Source organism: Schistocerca gregaria, chromosome 6 (assembly GCF_023897955.1).
Source record: "Schistocerca gregaria isolate iqSchGreg1 chromosome 6, iqSchGreg1.2, whole genome shotgun sequence".
In the NCBI taxonomy this organism is placed as follows: domain Eukaryota; kingdom Metazoa; phylum Arthropoda; class Insecta; order Orthoptera; family Acrididae; genus Schistocerca; species Schistocerca gregaria.
In genome coordinates, this window is record NC_064925.1 from 285,352,239 (window position 1) to 285,376,005 (window position 23,767).

Here is a 23,767-nt window from a genome sequence, read left to right on the forward strand (position 1 = left end):
TATAGTGGGCATGCGGGAGGCCGGGTGGACGTACCGCCGAATTGCTCAACACGTGGGACGTGAGGTCTCCACAGTACATCGATGTTGTCGCCAGTGGTCGGCGGAAGGTGCACGTGCCCGTCGACCTGCCGTAGGGGACAGCACCGCCACTTCCCAGCAAATTAGGGACACTGTTGCTCCTGGGGTATCGGCGAGGACCATTCGCAACCGTCTCCATGAAGCTGGGCTACGGTCCCGCACACCATTAGGCCGTCTTCCGCTCATGCTCCAACATCGTGCAGCCCGCCTCCAGTGGTGTCGCGACAGGCGTGAATGGAGGGACGAATGGAGACGTGTCGTCTTCAGCGATGAGAGTCGCTTCTGCCTTGGTGCCAATGATGGTCGTATGCGTGTTTGGCGCCGTGCAGGTGAGCGCCACAATCAGGACTGCATACAACCGAGGCACACAGGGCCAACACCCGGCATCATGGTGTGGGGAGCGATCTCCTACACTGACCATACACCTCTGGTGATCGTCGAGGGGACACTGAATAGTGCACGGTACATCCAAACCGTCATCAAACCCATCGTTCTACCATTCCTAGCCCGGCAAGGGAACTTGCTGTTCCAACAGGACAATGCGCATCCGCATGTATCCCGTGCCACCCAACGTGCTCTAGAAGGTGTAAGTCAACTACCCTGGCGAGCAAGATGAGCAAGATCTCCGGATCTGTCCCCCATTGAGCATGTTTGGGACTGGATGAAGCGTCGTCTCACGCGGTCTGCACGTCCAGCACGAACGCTGGTCCAACTGAGGCGCCAGGTGGAAATGGCATGGCAAGCCATTCCACAGGACTACATCCAGCATCTCTACGATCGTCTCCATGAGAGAATAGCAGCCTGCATTGCTGCGAAAGGTGGATATACACTGTACTAGTGCCGACATTGTGCATGCTCTGTTGCCTGTGTCTATGTGGCTGTGGTTCTGTCAGTGTGATCATGTGATGTATGTGACCCCAGGAATGTGTTAATAAAGTTTCCCCTTCCTGGGACGACGCATTCACTGTGTTCTTATTTCAATTTCCAGGAGTGTATGTATTGTCTGATCCATGACTCCACTTTCTCCTTCATCTTTTTTGTTTTGTTTTTTTGTTCTTTTACTGAGGGGAGCTGTTGAGTTGGTAGAGCAAATCTTGCAATAGCATTTTTGCATTTTTAGGTATAGTAAAGTGGATAAGTGTCGGCTGGTAGAATGAATCACGTTTCTTGTTCCACCACGTCGATTTTCGTATCAGCATACACGGTAATCCAGGCAAACATGCACCCGCCATGCCCAGGCAGGTGGGGGCAGTATCACGCTGTGTTGGGACTACAGTTGCGCTCCACCGAAACTACGTGTCGGTGGAGTGCGTGAATGACGTAGTGAATGGTAGGATTGCTTGCAGTATTGCTAACATTGGTAGGGAAAGAAACATAAACGAATGTGCGGGAGGGGAGCTGAAAGCCGACCACTTCTCTTTCTCTTTGTTTGTTTGGCACGTAATTAGAACCGCAAATCATTCAGTTTCCTTACAAAGCATAAATTGCATTTTATAAGTAATAAAAATTACGTGCTCGCGCTGCTTCCAGCGTTTTTATGTCACCAAAACAATTACGTTTGATGCAACTACAGTCTATATGCACAAACACAAAAAGGTATAGAATTATTGCTGAAGAAGTGTTGAAGTGATGTTTTTATACTATCTTTACCTTTTGTTGAGGAAACTGCATTTTCTAGCGCTATATGACAAATCTGTAGTATTTTCTTTTCCATTTTTACTTAACGTCCCTCTATTTCACGTTACAAGTCAACAATTTTCTAATTAAACCTGATTTATACAGTAACAATTTCAGTTTTACTGTAGACATTGTTTATTTTTAAGTAACAGACAGCAGGATAACTACGTAGAACAAAAATGTTCCATACGTTACGTGGTCCTTTATGCATCTTCATGTAATTTCTAGACGGTTCATTGCATCTATTTTCTAGAGGAATCTATTAAGACACCTGTCGCATACACAAACAAAGGGATCGAAAAGAGGTAACGCTCGACAGGTATCCAACACATCTAATGTACAGCTAAAGTGGATGCGATCTAAGCTGATAGAGCAACTAGGGAAACTGCCGTAATCTCCACTTACAATACCTTACCGTAGTGTACAGTAGTTTAACAACTATTCATCCGGCGTTCACTTGGGTTTTCATGGCACCTGTGACAGTAATCGATGGCAGTAGGGCAGCTGTGGACTAGGTATAATTGCTGACCATCTGCATCCTTTCATACCTGATGACTTCCCCAATGACGATGGCACCTTCCAACATGATAACAACTCGCATCAGAAGGCCAACATCGTGCTACGGTGTTATGAGGAGCATGATAGCAAATCTCATAGATGTCTTGGCCACCAAATTATACTCATCTGAATCTTGTGGAATACATCCGGGGTGCAGACGAGCGCCGGCGTCAGGTCGACAAACCGTGGCCCATAATTTACGGCAATTGCGGGATCTGTGGAGTGCTACATAGCTCTGCAACTTTACCAACGGCTTTTCGAATCCACGCAACGCACAATCGCTGCTGTATTGCACTCCATAGGTTTTCAGCTCGCTATTCAACAGTCCTTGACAGGATTCCAGAAGAATGTGGCAGCAGGTGCCTAGGCACAAGTCAAGCATTTCTCGCAAATTACGGGATGGTGGTTTAAGAGCATGCAGCTGGCGACCGATATGTGTCCCAATGGATACAGATCAGGCACGTTTGCTGGAAAAGACATCCATGTGAGTTGACTATAATCCTCCTCAAACGACGGTAGCACGATTCTGATCTTGCAGCACGCACAGTTACCATGCTGGAAGATGTCACCGCCGTTGGGGGGAGACTTCAAGAATGAAGCGATGCAGGTGGTCCGCAACAAAGTTCACGTAGCTCTCTGCAGTCATGATGCCTACCATTACCACCACAGATCCCATGGACGCTCAACTCAATGTACCGCGTAGCATAATTCTGCCCTCACTGGACTGCATATGTAACACGGAGCATGTTTCTTGCAGCTGTTCACATGGATATCAACGTGTAAGGACCCAACCATCGACCTGGTGTAACAAGAAATCAGATTCAATCGACAGGCGACGTATTTCTATTGATACTCGGTGAAAAGTCAGTGATACTGTGCCTACTGCAATCATAACTGACGATGTCGTTGGGTGAGTACAGGAACATATAGAGGTAATGTAGTGTGGATCTCCGGTTCAACAATGACCTTTGAACGGTGTGCTCTGAAACACTTGCGCCTGCGCCTACGCCTTCGATCCCTACGTTTTGTGTTGAGACGTGGTCGTCCAATACCATAAGGCCTGTTTGTAATTTCAACATACTTCAATGTCTTTCCGTAGGTGCTCACGACAGCAGCACGCCAACAGGCGACCGCCTTCGCCGTTTCAGAGATTCTCGTTTCGAGTTGCAGCGCCACAATAATGTGCCTTTATTCAAAACCGCTTATATAAGTGTATTTTCGCATTTATTGTCCGTATTGTCGCTATAATGATTGGCCATTCATCTCTCTTCCGCTTACATTATTTCTTCGCTGCGTTATGTGCCTGCAACACCACCAGGAGACATCCAACCTCAGAGTGGGCAGTGGCCCTATTTTGGCTCATCACTGTAACTGCTTTTCGCCTATACAGTAACTGTTCACTCTAAAACATTATATTAAAACAACTTAAAACCGCGATTAAAATATTATCACAGTCTAATGTATACAATTCCTACACTCACTGCTACGGAAATTGTTACCATTTAGAAGTTGGAACGACATTAGCGCTCCTAGCGGCGAGAAAGCCAGCAGTCAGGTTCACGTTTTTGTTTTCAATAATTTTTCTACTTAAATGACGAAATATATGTTACATTTCTGGGCAGTACTAAATAACTAGGAGACGTGTGTGATCGTGAAATAAATGTAATAACAGCCGAAATTCACTGATTCGCTGACACAGGAAATAACTCACTCTTGAGGAAATACATTCTAATGGAAGAAAACGACGCACTACGAAGTAGTTACGCAAATTAGTCACAAATTGATATCCATACATGCACCGACAGAAAATGCAAAACTGCAAACTTCTCGGCCGGTGGATGATGATAATGATGATGTTTAGTTTAGGGGGTCGCTCAACTGCGCGCTCGTCAGCGCCCGTAGGAGTCCCAATTTTTTCACAGTCCAATTTTCACAAACCAATCTACCCCTTGTCACAATTGATGATGTCGATGAAATGATGAGGACAACACAAACACCCAGTCACCGGGCAGAGAAAATCCACAACTCGGCTGCGAATTGAAACCAGGACTCCGTAATCCAGAGGCAGCAACACTAGCCACTAGGCCATGGCTGCAGAGGGTCGGTGGATGAATGCATGACGCGGCATTGCAGTTTCACCACGCAACTGACAATGATAGTAAACAGGGGACGTAGAACCAGGGCAGGGAGCCTTTGCGAACTTTATTGCGTGAATTCAGCTCGACAGTAATTAAGCCTACCAGACAGGCATGTGAACAATATACGCAGATGTCTGCATTTGAAAATTGTAGTTTAGAGTAATTGGCGAATTGCTCGACGTTTCAATAGGAGTAACGCTACTATTCGATGATGTTGGCAGGAGTAGATGAACCATGGCGGAACACAGCGTCTAGAAAAAAATAAAAGAACTTTCAACTTCATTTTTTCAATTCCTTTCGAAATATTTCCAGAAAACTTCAGTTTTCCAAAAAGTGAAACATTCTCCAAACATTTTTGAAACATTTTTATTTTTAAATTTTTTTCTATATAAATGAAGATGACCATGAATGTTAGCATCGAAAATCTCTCAACTGAACTCAAAAATTACAGTAATGGTTGTTCAGAAGTATTCACTAAATCATCAGAACTTAAAAATCTTAAATGTTATGTAATTTCAGAAGCTGGAATTCTGCCAACTAAATTTAGAGATAAAGTTTTATTACTTTTAGATGATAAATATAAAATTACTCTTCGAGATCAATAAACTAAAATCTTTACAAATGATGATAAATTAGATAAAACATTTTATTTATCGATGTAAAGAAACAAATTAAGGTCATGCAATTCATGTTAATGATTTTGAATAAATTAATTTTTTTTGTAATTTTCTTTTAATTGCATTAAAATTCCCTTTACTATTTTTCTAAGTTTTTAAATAACTCAACTTTGTTGGTCATTTTATTTTTGATGTATTTATGTGGAATTCGTTTCGGAAAAATTGCCCAATTACATTCTTGGTTTGAAGTTTGGAATTTTTACTCGAAAATGTTCTTTGAGTCAGAACTCTCAACAATATACTACTAATGCTCACAAACCAACACAACTTTTTACCGTAACCATATCGCTTTGGAAGTGATAGAGGAATCTGAAGATGCATTTGGTTAGCATGCAAAAAAATGGTCCAAATGGCTCTGAGCACTATGGGACTTAACATCTGAAGTCATCAGTCCCCTAGTACGTAGAACTACTTAAACCTAACTAACCTAAGGAAATCACACACATCCATGCCAGAGGCAGGATTCGAACCTGCACCGAAGCTGTCGCGCGGTTCCAGACTGTAGCGCCTAGAACCGCTCGGCCACCACGGCCGACGATTAGCATGCAGTCAAGATCAACATGCAGTTTTGAGGACTAGCGATACAGATGATTCAAAAGGTTATAACATCTTAGTAGTATGTTGGTGTTTCTTCTGGAAACAAACAGAGACAGTATAGCAAGGCATGTACCGGACATGCCCTTCATTTGTTTCGGGGCGTATGTGGTACCAAATCGATACAACAGTCCCATAAATTTCGAGCACTGAGAGATGTTCTGACAAAGTACATGGTAACCTCAAAGAGTTGGAGAATGGTCGTCAGTGAAATGTATTACTGGGACAGCAACACAGATCGCAGAGCAGGAGTAAATTACTAGTAATTGTTTTGGCAGGTGACTGTGATCTTCATTCACTTATCATGTTGCGAGTGTCTTAGTCAGATGTGAAGGAGTCATATTCTGGACCACTTTAACCAGTGTAACAACATAAACGAACATCAGTTTCGAATCTGACAGCTTGGAAGCTAAGAGATCATTTAATAAAAGAACACAACACATGCAAGAACTCACAGCTCCATCCAACAGCCCTTCACACAATTTAACCAGGCCACAGAGCCCCACACCATCCACAGGCCCGCACCATCACTGGTTCATCGTTTTCAAACCACTGGTCTATTTTGTTTTATTATAGTTACCGCCATATGTAGTAGAACAGAAATTTTAATAAACATTACAAAATAGGATTCAGACTGCACTACAGTGAACGTCAAGCAAAAATAGTCTGCAGGTTTCCGTAAGAGCTGTGGGATGGGCCACAACAGCTCCACAGCACTCACACAGCGGTCGCCTGGTATGGGCTTGTTAACAGATGCAATGTTATATAGGTCCCAGCCACATCTTAGCAGGTCAAGCCAAACGACACACTGCTGTCAGACAGTGACTGTGCTAGGTGGGAAAAGAACTGAGGAAATGTGTTAGATTTAAATATTTATGGAAGTAGCTGCGAAGAATATTAGAATTTCACGTGTTTAGTAACAGTTCATCTCAACTACACTGTTTACCCGTGTTTTGAACAAGCTACTGGTTTTAACCATTTGTCATTTCTCAAAAAAATGGCTCTTAGGACTATGGGACTTAACATCTGAGGTCATCAGTCCCCTAGACTTAGAACTTAAACCTAACTAACCTAAAGACATCACACACATCCATGCCCGACGCAGGATTCGAACCTGCAACCGTAGCAGCAGCGCGGTTCCGGATTGAAGCGCCCAGAGCCGCTTGGCCACAACGGCCAGCTTGTCATTTTTCAACATTTGTTATCGGTTGTACTTATAAAACCGACTATTATTAGTACTTATTGCTAAAATTGCTGATCAAAACAATGAATGTGTGCTCCCTGGTAAGAATAGACGATCCCAGGGCAGTGACTTTTGACGTCTGAACTGAACAGTATGCTTCAGGTATTTTACTAACATCATGAACAAAAATAAAACTAAAGCTCATCCCGATCTGTCGAGCAAGTGGTTAGGTAAACTTGCACACAGTGCTGACAGAACACCACAGTTTCTGTCACAGTATCCAAATGGATACTATTAGGAAGCTGAAAGTTTCACACAGAACTATATATGTTAGGTAAAGTAATACCTCTTCTCTGGAGTGTATCTTCTGATTGCCCGTTAGGCACAGAATTGGTCCTGCAGCTGTCAGTGCATCTGCTACCGTTATCATGGAGTTAATAATCTGTAATATCTGACTTTGAATGAGGCTGTCAGTAAGATATGAGAGAATCTTTAATCGTAAATTTTGTAATACTGTACCTAGCGTTATAGTGGCATAGATGGTTCATGGGGAAATGTCATTTGGTAAATGTAATACAGGATGAATATATACATTTATTGATGGACCTAGGACTGCAGTAAAGAAGTTTATCACTGATCCACGTCATGAAAGTGACCATTAGGCTTAACATACGTTCAGAGAACTGTTTAAAGGAAAACAATGGGACAGAAACTGCAGAAAGGCTACATTTGCGGTACTGATAGTGTTGCTGTTGCTAGACCTCTTATAAACTGGGTATATACTAAGAGAATGCTTCAATAGCACTACAAGAGTGTATGGCTGAGATAGGTTTGACGACTGAGATGTAGAAACAATGTCTTTTCAGACTTGAGGAATGAACGTATTTGAATATTAACGAGCTATTGTGGCGTGTAATTTAATAGTAATGACTAGTCTAGCCATTTCTAAAGCAACTGGGATAGTTCCTTCACGTGCCATGGCAAAACAATCAACATACAGCTAAGATCATTTCGAACTCAGTATTAGCTGTTCTATCTGCCACAGTTGGTTCTGCAGAATATTGTGTAGGTTTTAATATCATATTTTAATATCATATTCTCCAACCATCGTATATGCACTGTGTAAGGCTAATGTGCGTAATTTACGGTAAAAGGCAGTCCGTGTGCTGAAATCGAAACAGGATAGTTTAATGATATTTATTACATCCAGGAACAATAGGTTTTGAGTTCCACTCCTAGAACACAGCTTCTCATACCAGATGATCCCCTCTCTAATGCTTCATTGCACACCTCGCAATGTGTAACCACCATAACAGTGGCACAAAAACATTTCTGTAATAGACCTCAATACATTCATTTTATTCCAGCTAAGGATCGTTTCATTCTTGATAAGGGTGGATATTATCAGTATCAATAATAGGAATGTTCGTGTGTTTTGTACTCTGCGAGCAGGTTTTTCTGTTGCTAGTTGCAAAATGTCGAAACAACCACATTTAGGTACAATTTAACTATGCCTTTTTTAAGCAGATCCAAACGGAAATGGAGATGTATAAACAGAATTTTCGTAATGTAGTAATCGTCCTTGGATCCATTCTTTTTCAGCAGATACTCCAATGTATGTCCACTTTTCATCAGTGTTTTATAGTAAATGCTGACACGTAAATTATGTAAAATCTGTAATCAAATGGAGTATCATGAAAAATTAGAGAGGGGACTATCTGTCATGTTAATAAAGGAAATTATGTGGTGCATTTAATAGCTATCTAGGTGGTAAATGCTCCAAGTTCATCTCTGTGAGAGACATCATGAAGGGAGAAACATCATATATCATACATGAAGTGACATGTGACAACAGGAGAAACACTGGGTAAAATCGGCAAGACAGCATCTGCAAACGCTCTGACTATACCATACAAAGTGGAATTATGCGCTGATGAAATGAGTGTTCTGATGGGGCAACAATCAAGAATACCACAACAGCTCTTGGTTCGTTGATGTACAGAGTCCACTTTTTGGTAGCAGGATTACATCTTTATCGTAACCTGCTTTAATCCGAGCACTTCTGTCTAGGACTTACATTCTTATGATTCTCTACAGGTTGTTCTATGTGTTATTTATTACCAATATTTCCCTGCAGCCTGTGTTTTTTATCTGACAGCTTAAAACATATATTCGTTACCTCACTGGAAATTCTGCTACAGCCGAATGTATTGCGGACTTCTCTGCATGTATGCAATAAAAGATGCAGTATAATGGTCAATTTTGGATGAAATATACGAATCTGTATCAGTTTTAAGTACTTTCCCATAAACCGCGTGGAAACTCCATCACTATTTATAACCGACAGCCATCTTACTATCTCCCGCTGTAGAGTGAAAATTTCATTCTAGAAACATCCCCTAGGCTGTGGCTAAGCCATGTCTCCGCAATATCCTTTCTTCTAGGAGTGCTAGTTCTGAAAGGTTCGCAGGAGAGCTTCTGTGAAGTTTGGAAGGTAGGAGACGAGGTACTGGCGGAATTAAGGCTGTGAGGACGGAGCGTGAGTCGTGCTTGGGTAGCTCAGTTGGTAGAGCACCTTCCCGCGAAAAGGCAAAGGTCCCGAGTTCGAGTCTCGGTGTGGCACACAATTTTAATCTGCCACGAAGTTTCATATCAGCGCACACTCCGCTGTAGAGTGAAAATTTCATTCTAGAGCCATCTTACCGATTGTACTAAGTGTTAGAAGAACATTTATAACTACATTGTTTGACAAACAAGAAACGTTAATGTAGTTGAAAGAAGTGGAATATGACAAACAGAAATTCTGTGACAGACTGACGTGGGGTTGAAAACCATTCTGCTCTGTCATCTGACACTTCTTAGAACAGCCACTGTCTGACAGCACTGTCGCGCTGCTGTGGTTGGGAGTTATTGTGAGCCACATATTAATGCGATCGGGATGTTGGCGCTGTAGACCTAGTGTGGTCCTGGCATGATGCAGCTGTGGCGTCCACTACACGTTTCATGACCATCACAGCACGGGATGGGAATGCTGTGCACATTACGCCCAGCAGTGGCACAGAAGTAGCTGATGAAACCTCATCATGTTTGCCAGTGTCGTGTTAGTGGAAATGGTGTTTGCGCAACTTTTCAGTCTGTGGTGGCAATCACTCTCGAGTCGTGCATGGTGGTCAGCTCTGCTGCTGCTGCTGCCGTCAGACACAGTCCGCCCACAATCGCGGTGGCCTCGAATCTCGACATTTGAGTGTTGCAGTCTTCAGAGGTACCCCGCAGCTGTTTAAATAGTTAAAAAGGGGTTTTACCCTGCTGCACACGTTATGGAACAGCTTAATGGTAAAGAAGGGCCGTAATAACGGCCTTGATACGCCTGGGCATTGAGTCAAACAAAACTTGGATGGCGTCTACAGGTACAGTTGCCCATGCAGCTTCAACACAATACCACAGTTCACCAAGAGTAGTGACTGGCGTATTGTGACGAGCCAGTTGCTCGGCCACCATTGACCAGACGTTTTCAATTGGTGAGAAATCTGGATAATGTGCTGGCCAGGGGATGCAGTCGAACATTTTCTGTATCCAGAAAGGCCCGTACAAGACCTGCAACATGCGGTCGTGCATTATCCTGCTGAAATGTAGGGTTTCGCAGGGATCGAAGAGAGCCACGGGTCGTAACGTATCTGAAATGTAACGTTCACTGTTCAAAGTGCCATCAGTGCGAACAAAAGGTGACCGAGACGTGTAATCAATGACACCCCATACCATCACGCGGGGTGATACGCCAGTATAGCGATGACGAATACACGCTTCCAATGTGCGTTCACCGCGATGTCGCCAAACACGGATGCGACCATCATGATGCTGTAAACAGAAGCTGGATTCATCCCAAAAAATGACGTTTTGCCATTCGTGCACCCAGGTTCGTCGTTGAGTACACCATCGCAGGCGCTCCTGTCTGTGATGCATCGTCAAGGATAACTGCAGCCATGGTCTCCGAGCTGATAGTCCATGCTGCTGCAAACGTCGTAGAACTGTTCGTGCAGATGGATGTTATATTGCAAACGTCCCCATCTGCTGACTCAGGGATCGAGACGTGGCTGTACGATCCGTTACAGCCATGCGGATAATATGTCTGTCGTCTCGACTGCTAGTGATACGAGGCCGTTGGGATCCAGCACGGCGTTCCGTATTACCGTCCTGAACCCACCGATTCCAGTCATTGGATCTCGACCAATGCGAGCAGCAATGTCCCGATACGATAAACCGCAATCGCAATAGGCTGCAATCCGATCTTTATCAAAGACGGAAACGTGATGGTATGCATTTCTCCTTCTTACGCGAGGCTTCACAACAACGTTTCACCAGGCAACGCCGGTCAATTGCTGTTTGTGTAAGAGAAATCGGTTGGAAACTTTCCTCATTTCAGCACGTTGTAGGTGTCGTCACCGGCGAGAACCTTGTGTGAATGCTCTGAAAAGCTAATCATTTGCATATCACCGCATCATCTTCCTGTCGGTTAAATTTCTCGTCTGTAGGACGTCATCTTCGTGGTGTAGCCATTTTAATGGCCAGTAGTGTATTATAACGTTACAAGTCTCGTGGTCTAAGAGTAGCGTCGTTTACTATTAATCAAAAGTCCGGGATCATAGATGCGATCCCACTATTTAAATTCTGAGTAAATAATTATTAGCAATGGTACCCAAAGACTTCTGGCATAGTAAGAAACCTTCATTCATTTATTGTACCACTGCACTGTGAAAGAGGACGGAAGAGGGACAGAATTTCAGGGCACTCTCTAGCCCTTGTGGTGGGAAACTATCCCTGAATGTTGGAAGAAAAAGAGATCAAAGACGTGATGATGCAGAAGGGACAGGAAAACTCCGCATTAAAGAGTCATAAGGTATTTTCACTGCACAACTGGCCCATAACTGAAGAAGTGTCATTGGCAAAAGATTCCTGATTAATCCCCCAATTCGTTCTCTGGGAGGGGGCTGCCAAGAGGAGGGTGACCGAGGGAAAAAGACTGAATAATCAACGAAGATTTAACGTTCTAAAAGTCGGCGCATGGGACGTCAGAAGTTTGAACGTAGTAAGAAAGCAGGAAAAACTGAAATGGGAAATGCTGTATTAATGAACTGGTCTAACATGTCTTTTATATGTCACATCTTCCGCTGATTATTTATATTTTCTTAGAATACTAGAAATGAACCTCAGATTGCATGCGCTAATCCTATTCTTAGTTTTAAGCGTTTTTCGCATTAGGTAGTGTCTGATGGAATGACGACATTAGAATGAGATATTAATGTTGCTTGTGAATTCATGGAGTTGGCTAGTAACTTAAATCTACATCTACATCTACATCCATACTCCGCAAGCCACCTGACGGTGTGTGGCGGAGGGTACCCTGAGTACCTCTATCGGTTCTCCCTTCTATTCCAGTCTCGTATTGTACGTGGAAAGAAGGATTGTCGGTATGCTTCTGTGTGGGCTCTAATCTCTCTGATTTTATCCTCATGGTCTCTTCGCGAGATATACGTAGGAGAGAGCAATATACTGCTTGACTCTTCGGTGAAGGTATGTTCTCGAAACTTTAACAAAAGCCCGTACCGAGCTACTGAGCGTCTCTCCTGCAGAGTCTTCCACTGGAGTTTATCTATCATCTCCGTAACGCTTTCGCAATTACTAAATGATCCTGTAACGAAGCGCGCTGCTCTCCGTTGGATCTTCTCTATCTCTTCTATCAACCCTACCTGGTGCGGATCCCACACTGCTGAGCAGTATTCAAGCATTGGGCGAACAAGCGTACTGTAACCTACTTCCTTTGTTGTCGGATTGCATTTCCTTAAGATTCTTCCAATGAATCTCAGTCTGGCATCTGCTTTACCGACGATCAACTTTATATGATCATTTCATTTTAAATCACTCCTAACGAGTACTCCCAGATAATTTATGGAATTAACTACTTCCAGTTGCTGACCTGCTATTTTGTAGCTAAATGATAAGGGACCTATCTTTCTATGTATTCGCATCACATTACACTTGTCTACATTGAGATTCAATTGCCATTCCGTGCACCATGCGTCAATTCGCTGCAGATCCTCCTGCATTTCAGTACAATTTTCCATTGTTGCAACCTCTCGATACACCACAGCATCATCTGCAAAAAGCCTCAGTGAACTTCCGATGTCATCCACCAGGTCATTTATGTATATTGTGAATAGCAACGGTCCTATGACACTCCCCTGCGGCACACCTGAAATCACTCTTACTTCGGAAGACTTCTCTCCATTGAGAATGACATGCTGCGTTCTGTTATCTAGGAACTCCTCAATCCAATCACACAATTGATCTGATAGTCCGTATGCTCTTACTTTGTTCATTAAACGACTGTGGGGAACTGTGTCAAACGCCTTGCGGAAGTCAAGAAACACGGCATCTACCTGTGAACCCGTGTCTAAGGCCCTCTGAGTCTCGTGGACGAATAGCAAGAGCTGGGTTTCACACGACCGTCTTTTTCGAAACCCATGCTGATTCCTACAGAGTAGATTTCTAGTCTCCAGAAAAGACATTATACTCGAACATAATACGTGTTCCAAAATTCTACAGCTGATCGACGTTAGAGATATAGGTCTATAGTTCTGCACATCTGTTTGACGTCCCTTCTTGAAAACGGGGATGACCTGTGCCCTTTTCCAATCCTTTGGAACGCTTCGCTCTTCTAGAGACCTACGGTACACCGCTGCAAGAAGGGGGGCAAGTTCCTTCGCGTACTCTGTGTAAAATCGAACTGGTATTCCATCAGGACCAGCGGCCTTTCCTCTTTTGAGCGATTTTAATTGTTTCTCTATCCCTCTGTCGTCTATTTCGATATCTACCATTTTGTCAACTGTGCGACAATCTAGAGAAGGAACTACAGTGCAGTCTTCCTCTGTGAAACAGCTTTGGAAGAAGACATTTAGTAATTCGGCCTTTAGTCTGTCATCCTCTGTTTCAGTACCATTTTGGTCACAGAGTGTCTGGACATTTTGTTTTGATCCACCTACCGCTTTGACATAGGACCAAAATTTCTTAGGATTTTCTGCCAAGTCAGTACATAGAACTTTACTTTCGAATTCATTGAAAGCCTCTCGCATAGCCCTCCTCACACTGCATTTCGCTTCGCGTAATTTTTGTTTGTCTGCAAGGCTTTGGCTATGTTTATGTTTGCTGTGAAGTTCCCTTTGCTTCCGCAGCAGTTTTCTAACTCGGTTGTTGTACCACGGCGGCTCTTTCCCATCTCTTACGATCCTGCTTGGCACAATTTGGTGTCCTTCTTGAGGATGAGGTTAAGATGCTAAAACAGGAATATTTAGACGCATATCTCACCATTTTCATGGGGTATTTTGACAGAAACCATGGAAAGTTCAACCGCAGCACTCTCGTATAACATATGGGCACTTGAAACTATGTGGAACTACCATTTAAGTACAATTTGTCCACGTTATGTTGCTGTCAGGCCTTCTATTTCTTCTGTGTCTTCTGAGGCGAAGGATGTGTCAAAAGAAGACATAAGTCTATTTCAAATCAGGAAAGATTTATAAAAATCTATACGTACATTTTGGGATCGAATTTAAGAAATTAAGAAATTTTGCGCTACGTACACGCTATGTATAAGCAGAAGCTGTGGGTTTCAACTGAAATCCATATTACTCTCCCGTATCTACTTTCACAGAATATTCATTCTGAAACAAATAGACAGAGCTGTTGCTTACCTTGGTTAAACGCTATTGCAGGAACGTAGACGACTATAGGAATCCAGGACGTCTGAAATAAAGAAAGAATTTGTTTTAGCTTATAAAAATTAGCGGATATATGAATAATGTTGGTGCAAATTATTTGTTACATACGATGGAAGTGTCGATGAAGTAATGTAATGTTGGAATGTGATCGGGATACTGCAGGGATACATAATCATCATTTTATTCGCTCGAATACTAGCGCCTCCTTTCGAAACTGGGGCGCTTGTTTCTCCACTAGAAATCCCTTCAGCTTATCCTTTGAGACAGGATGGAGGAGTATCAGCCTAAGCAGCAAAGAAGAATCTCTGGTGATACCAGGTATCAAAAACACTCTTCCGAGAAGGTAGCCAGACAGTCTGATCCTCATAGAGGCGAACTAGGAAGACAAAGAAGGTTCGTCAAAGGCGCTTCTATGGATAGCAGAGATACGTCTAATACTAAGGAAATTGAAATTATAATTGCAGGTCAACTAACTTCTCTTACTTAGCTAAACAGAATACGCAAAAAACCGCCGAAATAGTAATGAATTTTCAAAAGAGCAGACTGATATCAAAACTACGGTACCTTAATCTGACTGAATACAGAGTGTACGACGTGGATAATGGTTGAAACTGTAGTTCTGCACTTCGTGATGATGATGTTGGATGTGGGTTGCTCAACAGCGTGGTCATCAGCGTCCTCAGGACGACTCGTTGTGATGAGTGGAAGAGGGGGGGGGGGGGGGGGGGAGAGGGGGAGGGCGGAGGGCCATGACTGCCCCCGCAGGTGGAGTTGCTTGTAATGCATTAACATCGTTCTTTGTGAACGTGTGGGCATGTGTGTGTGCGTACGTGCGTGAGTGTGTGTCAATCTCCTGACTGCTTTGATGCAGCTCGCCACGAATTCCTCTCCTGTGACACCCTTTTCCTCTTACAATAGCACTGGCACCCTATGTCCTTAATTACTTATTCGATATACGAAGGTTGCCCAGAAAGTAATGCACCGCATTTTTTTTTCTTCAACAAATCTTTATTGAACATAATGAGAAAGACACAAACAAAACAATGGGATTTATCTACAAACCCTATTTTTCCACGTAATCTCCATCCAACGCCTTCCTCCAGCGCGAAACAGGGATGTGTACGCCATGTCGGTACCAATCCTTGTCCTCCTGGCGGAGCCAGTGATTCACTGTGTGAATCACCTCGTCATCTTCCTCAAAATGTCTTTCACGAATTGCACACACACGTGAAAGTCCGAGGGGGCTAGGTCAGGGCAGTGGGTTGGATGACGTAACACACTCCAACCCTGTTTTGTGATGTATTCGGCAGTCCTTAGACTTGTGTGGGGCCAAGCGTTAGCGTGTTACCTTCTTTGCTTACGGTTGTTTTGTTGAGTTATTTCTTCTGAGGATCATTTCTTTTTCGATTTCTTCGCAATTTTCGTCCAGCCATTTTGCTTCTGTTGTCCTTTTTTTGTTTTTCGATTTCTTCACAATTTTCGTCCAGCCATTTTGCTTCTGTTGTCCTGCTCTTCCTATTTATTTCATTCCTAACTGATTTTCCCGTATGATGCTGCATTCCTGTCATATCAAGTACCTCTTTGATTTTAAATTCCTTTGTGAATCAGCTGAAGTATTTCTTCTGTAACCTACCGCCCTTCAAAATTCCGTTCCTCGGTGCTTCAGATCCCATTTCCTTCCATACTAATTCTTCCGGATGATTCTCTTAAACTTCAGTCTTCTCTTCATCATTATCAAATAGCGATCTGAGCACCATAAATTTTAACCCACTCTTGGACCTGTCTTTTCGGCGCTGTTTATTCCACGCGTAGATTGAACAGTAGAGGCGACAGCTGAATCCCTGTCTTAGACCTTTTTTTAAACTGAGCTCTTCGTTCTTTGTTTTCGAGTCTTATTTTTCCTTCTTGGAGCACCTAAATAGTATTAATCCAAAGATACAATTTACTATGGAGAAAGAGAGTAATGGATAATTAATTTCTTGGATGTATCCGTAATTAAAGGAGTAGATAGGAATCTAGGGCATAAAGTGTGTAGAAAGGATACACACGCAGACCGTTACCGCCATAAGGATTCGAACCGTCATCCCAGGCAGAAAAAAAGGTGTCATTAAAACATTGGTGGACAAAGCTAATGAAATCTGTGAGCCACTTTATTTGCAAGATGAACTAAATAATTTGCGAACGGCTTTTAAGAAAAATGAATACGCTGATAACGAGATACATCGAGCACTCCATCGCAGAAGTATAGTGTCTGATAAGAGTCAGCAACAACAACTGTTAGCGGGAAAATTTTTTCTTCCATTTATTCGCAACATTACGGAACGTACTGGAAAAGTTCTGGCCAAGCTAAAACGATCTCTAGACCCACCACGAACATTAGTGAGTGTTTAAGATCGGCGAAAGACGCATGATACCCCTTAGCAACTCCTGGGGTGTATAAAATCCATGTAGCTGTGGGAAGGTTTACATTGGAACAACGAAAAGAACTGTCAATACCCGCTTAACTGAACATAAAAGAAACTGTCGACTGGAACATATCGACAAATCAGCTGCAGCGGAACATGTTTTACAAGACGGTGATCATGAAATAAAATTTAGTGAGACGACCGTACTAGCCAGGACAACACATTATTTTGCACGCATGTGTAGAGAAGCTATAGAGATTCAGAAACACCACCATAATTTTAATAGAAAAGAGGAAGGGTTGAAGTTAGATAAGATATGGCTGTAGACTCTACACCAACTGTGTGACAATCGATTATGTGACAATCGATTACCTTCAATAGAGAATAATGATCTTAATCAGAGATAGACTTACAGTCGCCCCACGTGGCGTATCGCTGTGCCCTCTATGCGCTCTATATAAACGGGATCTCCTGGTATGGAATAAATGGCACCAAAGAGCATAATCACTCCTGGGGCGTCGCGAGACACGGCTTCGCTAGTCATCGGAACTTAATTCGAAGCGGCAAATCGTTTAAGACAATTATGCTCCAGTCGGTGAGATTCCAGTTGGGGGACATGGGCACGACAGGGCAGGACCCTGCTTGGAATTTCAACGATCTAACCCACCAATTTATTAACATTTGGCTCGATATTCCTCAGGAGGACTTTCAACTAACGTAAGGACATCAGACAAATCCATGCCCGAGGCATGATTTGAACCTGCGACCGTAGCAGCAGCACGGTTCCGGACTGAAGCACCTAGAACCTCTCGGCCACATCGGCTGGCTCGAAACTAGTAATCCAGAGTAAATGCCTGAGGTAAAGGCAATAAAAGATTCATATCAGAAGCTTTCTTTATATCCAGTTATTGATCGCTCTCCAGCTGACAATGTCATGTATCTGTAATCATTTGTTTGTCTGTAGAGGTACATCACATGTACCGATATCAGTTCAGTTCGAACAATTCCTTCGTGGTGCGTCGTTTTCGTTTCTTTTTACGTGAAACTGTGGGATATAGAAGATGAACGACAAAAGGGTATTATGAAATGCTCTTTCTTCACTGATACTCATTTCTGAGCCACGGAAGAAGAAGCATGCTCGTGGAGTGATGCTAGATTTGAAGGTAGCCAGTTCGAAGCCTGGTATTGAATACATTTTCGTCACTAGTATTTGACAGCAGGCGAGGGGATATTGTGTTAGACTGTTACTGGATTTCGCAACAAAGTCCTGGGCTAAGTACCAAATACCTCCACAGGGTAGTGAAGTGCCATTGTTAATGATAGTCCGCGCGTCGGATGGGACAGCCCCATTTGCGTTATTCGAGATCACTTATAAAATTAAAGCAATAACAGCCATCGGTCGCAAAAATGTAGTTTTTTGATCTAGATTTGGGCCACGACTAAGAGTGTCTTCATCAGAAATAAAACATTTAAACTGGACTATAACGTAAGTACAATAAGCTTGTGAAGTGAAGCTAGAAGCTGTTCACGATATCAACATTTTGCACCCTGTGAAGAAAGGGAATAGATTAGATGGTCTCGAAGAGTTAGAAACTTTTAAACATCGTTCTCGAAATGATGGCCTGATTCTTAACGAGCAGCTACAATTACGTAGTAAAAGCTGCTTTAACGGTATAAAGCCGTTACTTGATATTTGATTTCGTATTCCCTCGTGCAATTACCGAAATATTTTTCCTATCTAAGTCGACTAATAATTTTTTATTAAATGCCCATGATATTAACTACATTTCATTTCATACCGTTTTTCTACTCGCTGAGTTACTCAGCTCACTTTGTAATTCTGTAATGGCGTTTTCAGCCTTTAAACTGTACTTCAAGCTCGTATGTAGACAAATTGTTACTATGCCTCCTGCTGTCATATAAAATATTGCCTCTTACTTCATGTATTAAATAATGTTCATCACAATATTTGTCTGTCTATATTTTGAATCAAATAGGGGTACTGCAGGAGTAGGTTTAATAATGAATAGGAAAATAGGAATGCGGGTAAGCTACTACAAACAGCATAGTGAACGCATTATTGTGGCCAAGATAGATACGAAGCCCACACCTACTATAGTAGTACAAGTTTATATGACAACTAGCTATGCAGATGACGAAGAAATTGAAGAAATGTATGATGAAATAAAAGAAATTATTCAGATAGTGAAGGGTGACGAAAATTTAATAGTCATGGGTGACTGGAATTCGATTGCAGGAAAAGGGAGACAAGAAAACGTAGTAGGTGAATATGGATTGGGGGAGAGAAATGAAAGAGGAAGCCGCCTGGTAGAATTTTGCACAGAGCACAACTTAATCATAGCTAACACTTGGTTTAAGAATCATGAAAGAAGGTTGTATACATGGAAGAACCCTGGAGATACTAAAAGGTATCAGATAGATTATATAATGGAAAGACAGAGATTTAGGAACCAAGTTTTAAATTGTAAGACATTTCCAGGGGCAGATGTGGACTCTGACCATAATCTATTGGTTATGACCTGTAGATTAAAACTGAAGAAACTGCAAAAAGGTAGGAATTTAAGGAGATGGGACCTGGATAAACTGAAAGAACAAGAGGTTGTACAGAGTTTCAGGGAGAGCATAAGGGAACAATTGACAGTAATAGGGGAACGAAATACAGTAGAAGAAGAATGGGTAGCTCTGAGGGATGAAGTAGTGAAGGCAGCGGAGGATCCAGTAGGTAAAAATACGAGGGCTAGTAGAAATCCTTGGGTAACAGAAGAAATATTAAATTTAATTGATGAAAGGAGAAAATATAAAAATGCAGTAAATTAAGCAGGCAAAAAGAAATACAAACGTCTCAAAAATGAGATCGACAGGAAGTGCAAAATGGCTAAGCAGGGATGGCTAGAGGACAAATGTAAGGATGTAGAGGCTTATCTCACTAGGGGTAAGATAGATACTGCCTACAGGAAAATTAAAGAGACCTTTGGAGATAAGAGAACCACTTGTATGAACATCAAGAGCTCAGATGGAAACCCAGTTCCAAGCAAAGAAGGGAAAGCAGAAAGGTGGAAGGAGTATATAGAAGGTTTATACAAGGGCGATGTACTTGAGGACAATATTATGGAAATGAACGATGATGTGGATGAGGATGAGATGGGAGAGGGAAGAGTTTGACAGAGCACTGAAAGACCTGAGTCGAAACAAGGCCCCCGGAGTAGACAACATTCCATTGGAACTGCTGACGGCCTTTGGAGAGCCAGTCCTGACAAAACTCTACCGTCTGGTGAGCAAGGTGTATGAAACAGGTGAAATACCCTCAGACTTCAAGAAGAATATAATAATTCCAATCCCAGAGAAAGTAGGTGTTGACAGATGTGAAAATTACCGAACAATCAGTTTAATAAGCCACAGCTGCAAAATACTAATGCGCGTTCTTCACAGACGAATGGAAAAACTAGTAGAAGCCGACCCCGGGGAAGATCAGTTTGGATTCCGTAGAAATACTGGAACACGTGAGGCAATACTGACCTTACGACTTATTTTACAAGAAAGATTAAGGAAAGGCATACCTACTTTTCTAGCATTTGTAGACTTAGAGAAAGCTTTTGACAATGTTGACTGGAATACTCTCTTTCAAATTCTAAAGGTGACTGGGGTAAAATACAGGGAGCGAAAGGCTATTTACAATTTGTACAGAAACCAGATGGCAGTTATAAGAGACGAGGGGTATGAAAGGGAAGCAGTGGCTGGGAGAGGAGTGAGACAGGGTTGTAGTCTATCCCCGATGTTATTCAATCTGTATATTGAGCAAACAGTAAAGGAAACAAAAGAAAAATTCGGAGTGGGTATTAAAATCCATAGAGAAGAAATAAAAACTTTGAGGTTCGCCGATGACATTGTAATTCTGTCAGAGACAGCAAAGGACTTGGAAGAGCAGTTGAACGGAATGGACAGTGTCTTGAAAGGAGAGTGTAAGATGAACATCAACAAAAGCAAAACGAGGATAATGGAATGTAGTCAAATTAAGTCGGGTGATGCTGAGGGAATTAGATTAGGAAATGAGACACTTGAAGTAGTAAAGGAGTTTTGCTATTTGGGGAGCAAAATAACTGATGATGGTCAATGTAGAGAGGATATAAAATGTAGACTGGCAATGTGCAAGGAAAGCGTTTCTGAAGAAGAGAAATTTGTTAACATCGAGTATAGAATTAAGTGTCAGGAAGACATTTTTGAAAGTATTTGTATGGAGTGTAGCCATGTATGGAGGTGTATCATGGACAATAAATAGTTTGGACAAGAAGAGAATAGAAGCTTTCAAAATGTGGTGCTACAGAAGAATGCTGAAGATTAGATGGGTAGATCACATAACTAACGGGGAGCTATAGAATAGAATTGGGGAGAGGAGACGTTTGTGGCACAACTTGACTATAAGAAGGGATCGGTTGGTAAGACATGTTCTGTGGCATCAAGGGATCACAAATTTAGTATTGTACGGCAGCGTGGGGGTAAAAATCTTAGAGGGAGACCAAGAGTTGAATACACTAGCAGATTCAGAAGGATGTAGGCTGCAGTTGGTACTGGGAGATGAAGAAGCTTGGACAGGGTAGAGTATCACGGAGAGCTGCATCAAACCAGTCTCAGGACTGAAGACCACAACAACAACATTATGAATGTTAAGTAGCCTGTTTGTATTTGCTGCTACTCGATGGCACTTTTGGTGTAATGTTCACCGGCCCGCAGTTGTTAACGCGGGTGTCTCAGTCTGTTGCTACCGCAGCTCGACATGTGAGAGCAGTCCATAGTAGCTTGCCTTCTATGTTTTCTATTTTAAAATTTTGTGACTAAATCTTTATCTCTTGATATTTGTTTTATACGTAAAGTGTAAGTACTATGCCTTTTCTTTTTATACTGCTAGTCAGTGTCTACACTTCAAACAATTTGTACTTATGTTATAGGCCAGTTTAAATGTTTTATATCTGATGAAGAAACTCTCAGTAGAGGCCGAAACATTGGTCAAAAAGACTTAATTTCTGTTGTTGCTTTAATTTTACATTGTAGCGGTCGCTGACTACGCAGCCATGTTTAAAACTTTAACAGTCACCTATGTCAAGACGTGAACTTAGGACGCGACATTTACTTTCTAAAGGAACCATAACATAGTGGACCAAGTAAGAGAACCTATCATCGGGGTCTCCCTTCCAACAACGTCATGTAACTACTTGTTACTGCAGCCTCGTCAGAGCTTATCTGCATTAGTACAGCAGGTACCTACGACAAACCGCCTACTTTCGTGTTGAGATTGAGAACATCAGGAGACCTGCTCTTCCTGTTCGTGTGAGAAAGTCCATGTCCGTAACTGTACTTCATCTGCTGTGGTCAAGCAGGACGACATTTAGAAGAGCTTGTCTAAAGAACCGGTTTGTATTAGTCTGTTATGTACTGTATGGTGATAGACCCCCACAAAACGTTTTGTTTGTAAATTTGTGTAACATTTTCCAGATTTTATTTTTCCAGCGAAGTGTTCTCGAAACATGTTAATGGGAAACTGTCATTCAGATAGATGGGGCGCGCCAGGTACACTGAGGGTACTCAGATTGCTGCGGTCATCTGTTTTAACACCGAAGAGTCTCCCGTTATGTGGATACGTTAACAATGTAGCACACGCTCTCACTTTGCAACATTAACTGACCGATTTTGATGAAAAGCAACTTAGGTGTGGAGGAACGTATGAGGTGCCTATGGTATGAAATGGTCCACCTACTACACATTTGCAGTGTCACCATGAGTGCTTATGCGCAATATTTAAAAATCTAGCTGAACAGTATCAGTGTTCTGGTGGGGTAAAAAAAGCTAAATACACGGAAAAGTATTGCTTTCCAAAATATTAACACTAAACTGATGAAGGTTGTTATCGTGGACAGTGTATCTTCTATCGATAAAAGTAAATCAGCTTTATTTTTGCATAATACTTTTAAAATAAAACATCAGTTTTCTACATCGTGTACTTATACATTAGGCAACACATGTTACTAGAAAGGAAATCTGTACTCACCACACCAACCATAAAGAAGAAAGAGCCCAGCAGTCTTACACTCTTGCCAAACCGCATCTCCAAATACTGTGGAAAGAAAACACAAGGGTGCTAGAGAAATACTGAGTTCATTGATTTACGAGAGAGAAATTTTATCAAATAAGTACGGAGTCCTTCGATTATTATCAAGTTGGGTTAAACGGGTGAAGTTTAATATTTTTCTTGTTGTATTAACGGCGTCGATTTCAGTTCTTTTTCGGCTACCCATAAGCGCGCCATGTGTTGAGTCTAACTTGAAACAAAGCAATAGAAAGAAATAAGAAAACACTACGCCTAGCCAGTATATCCACTCTTCTATTAATTTTTGTTCAGCAGGCTGTGGATAATGACGTAGGTTTGTAATTACAAACCCTATTCATAACGAAAAACAATTTTGAACGAATATACCAATTCTTACTCGTAACAATCCAATACACAGTTATCAGAATCCTAACACCCAATCAATCGAAGAATGAAAATCACTGAAGTTTCTAAGATGTTTGCTCTCTGTGAAACGCTAACGACCGTAAGCATCCGAAATATGTTAGTGCTGGGACGCGGTTTCGATAGCACGGAACGGAATCCATGCGAAATGTTGCGAGTTGC

General features: G+C 42.2%; 1 protein-coding gene across 3 annotated transcripts in view; it reads right to left on the reverse strand.

The window, feature by feature from the left end:
• LOC126278408 (sodium-coupled monocarboxylate transporter 1-like) overlaps positions 1–23,767 on the reverse strand; it is a 173,057-nt gene that overhangs the window by 95,937 nt on the left and 53,353 nt on the right. For all 3 annotated transcript variants that reach the window (XM_049978513.1, XM_049978515.1, XM_049978512.1), the window contains 2 exons: positions 23,144–23,209; positions 14,651–14,702 (listed from right to left, as the gene is read on the reverse strand). In XM_049978513.1, coding sequence (XP_049834470.1) covers positions 14,651–14,702; positions 23,144–23,209 — 118 coding nt within the window. The remainder of the gene's footprint in view (positions 1–14,650; positions 14,703–23,143; positions 23,210–23,767) is intronic.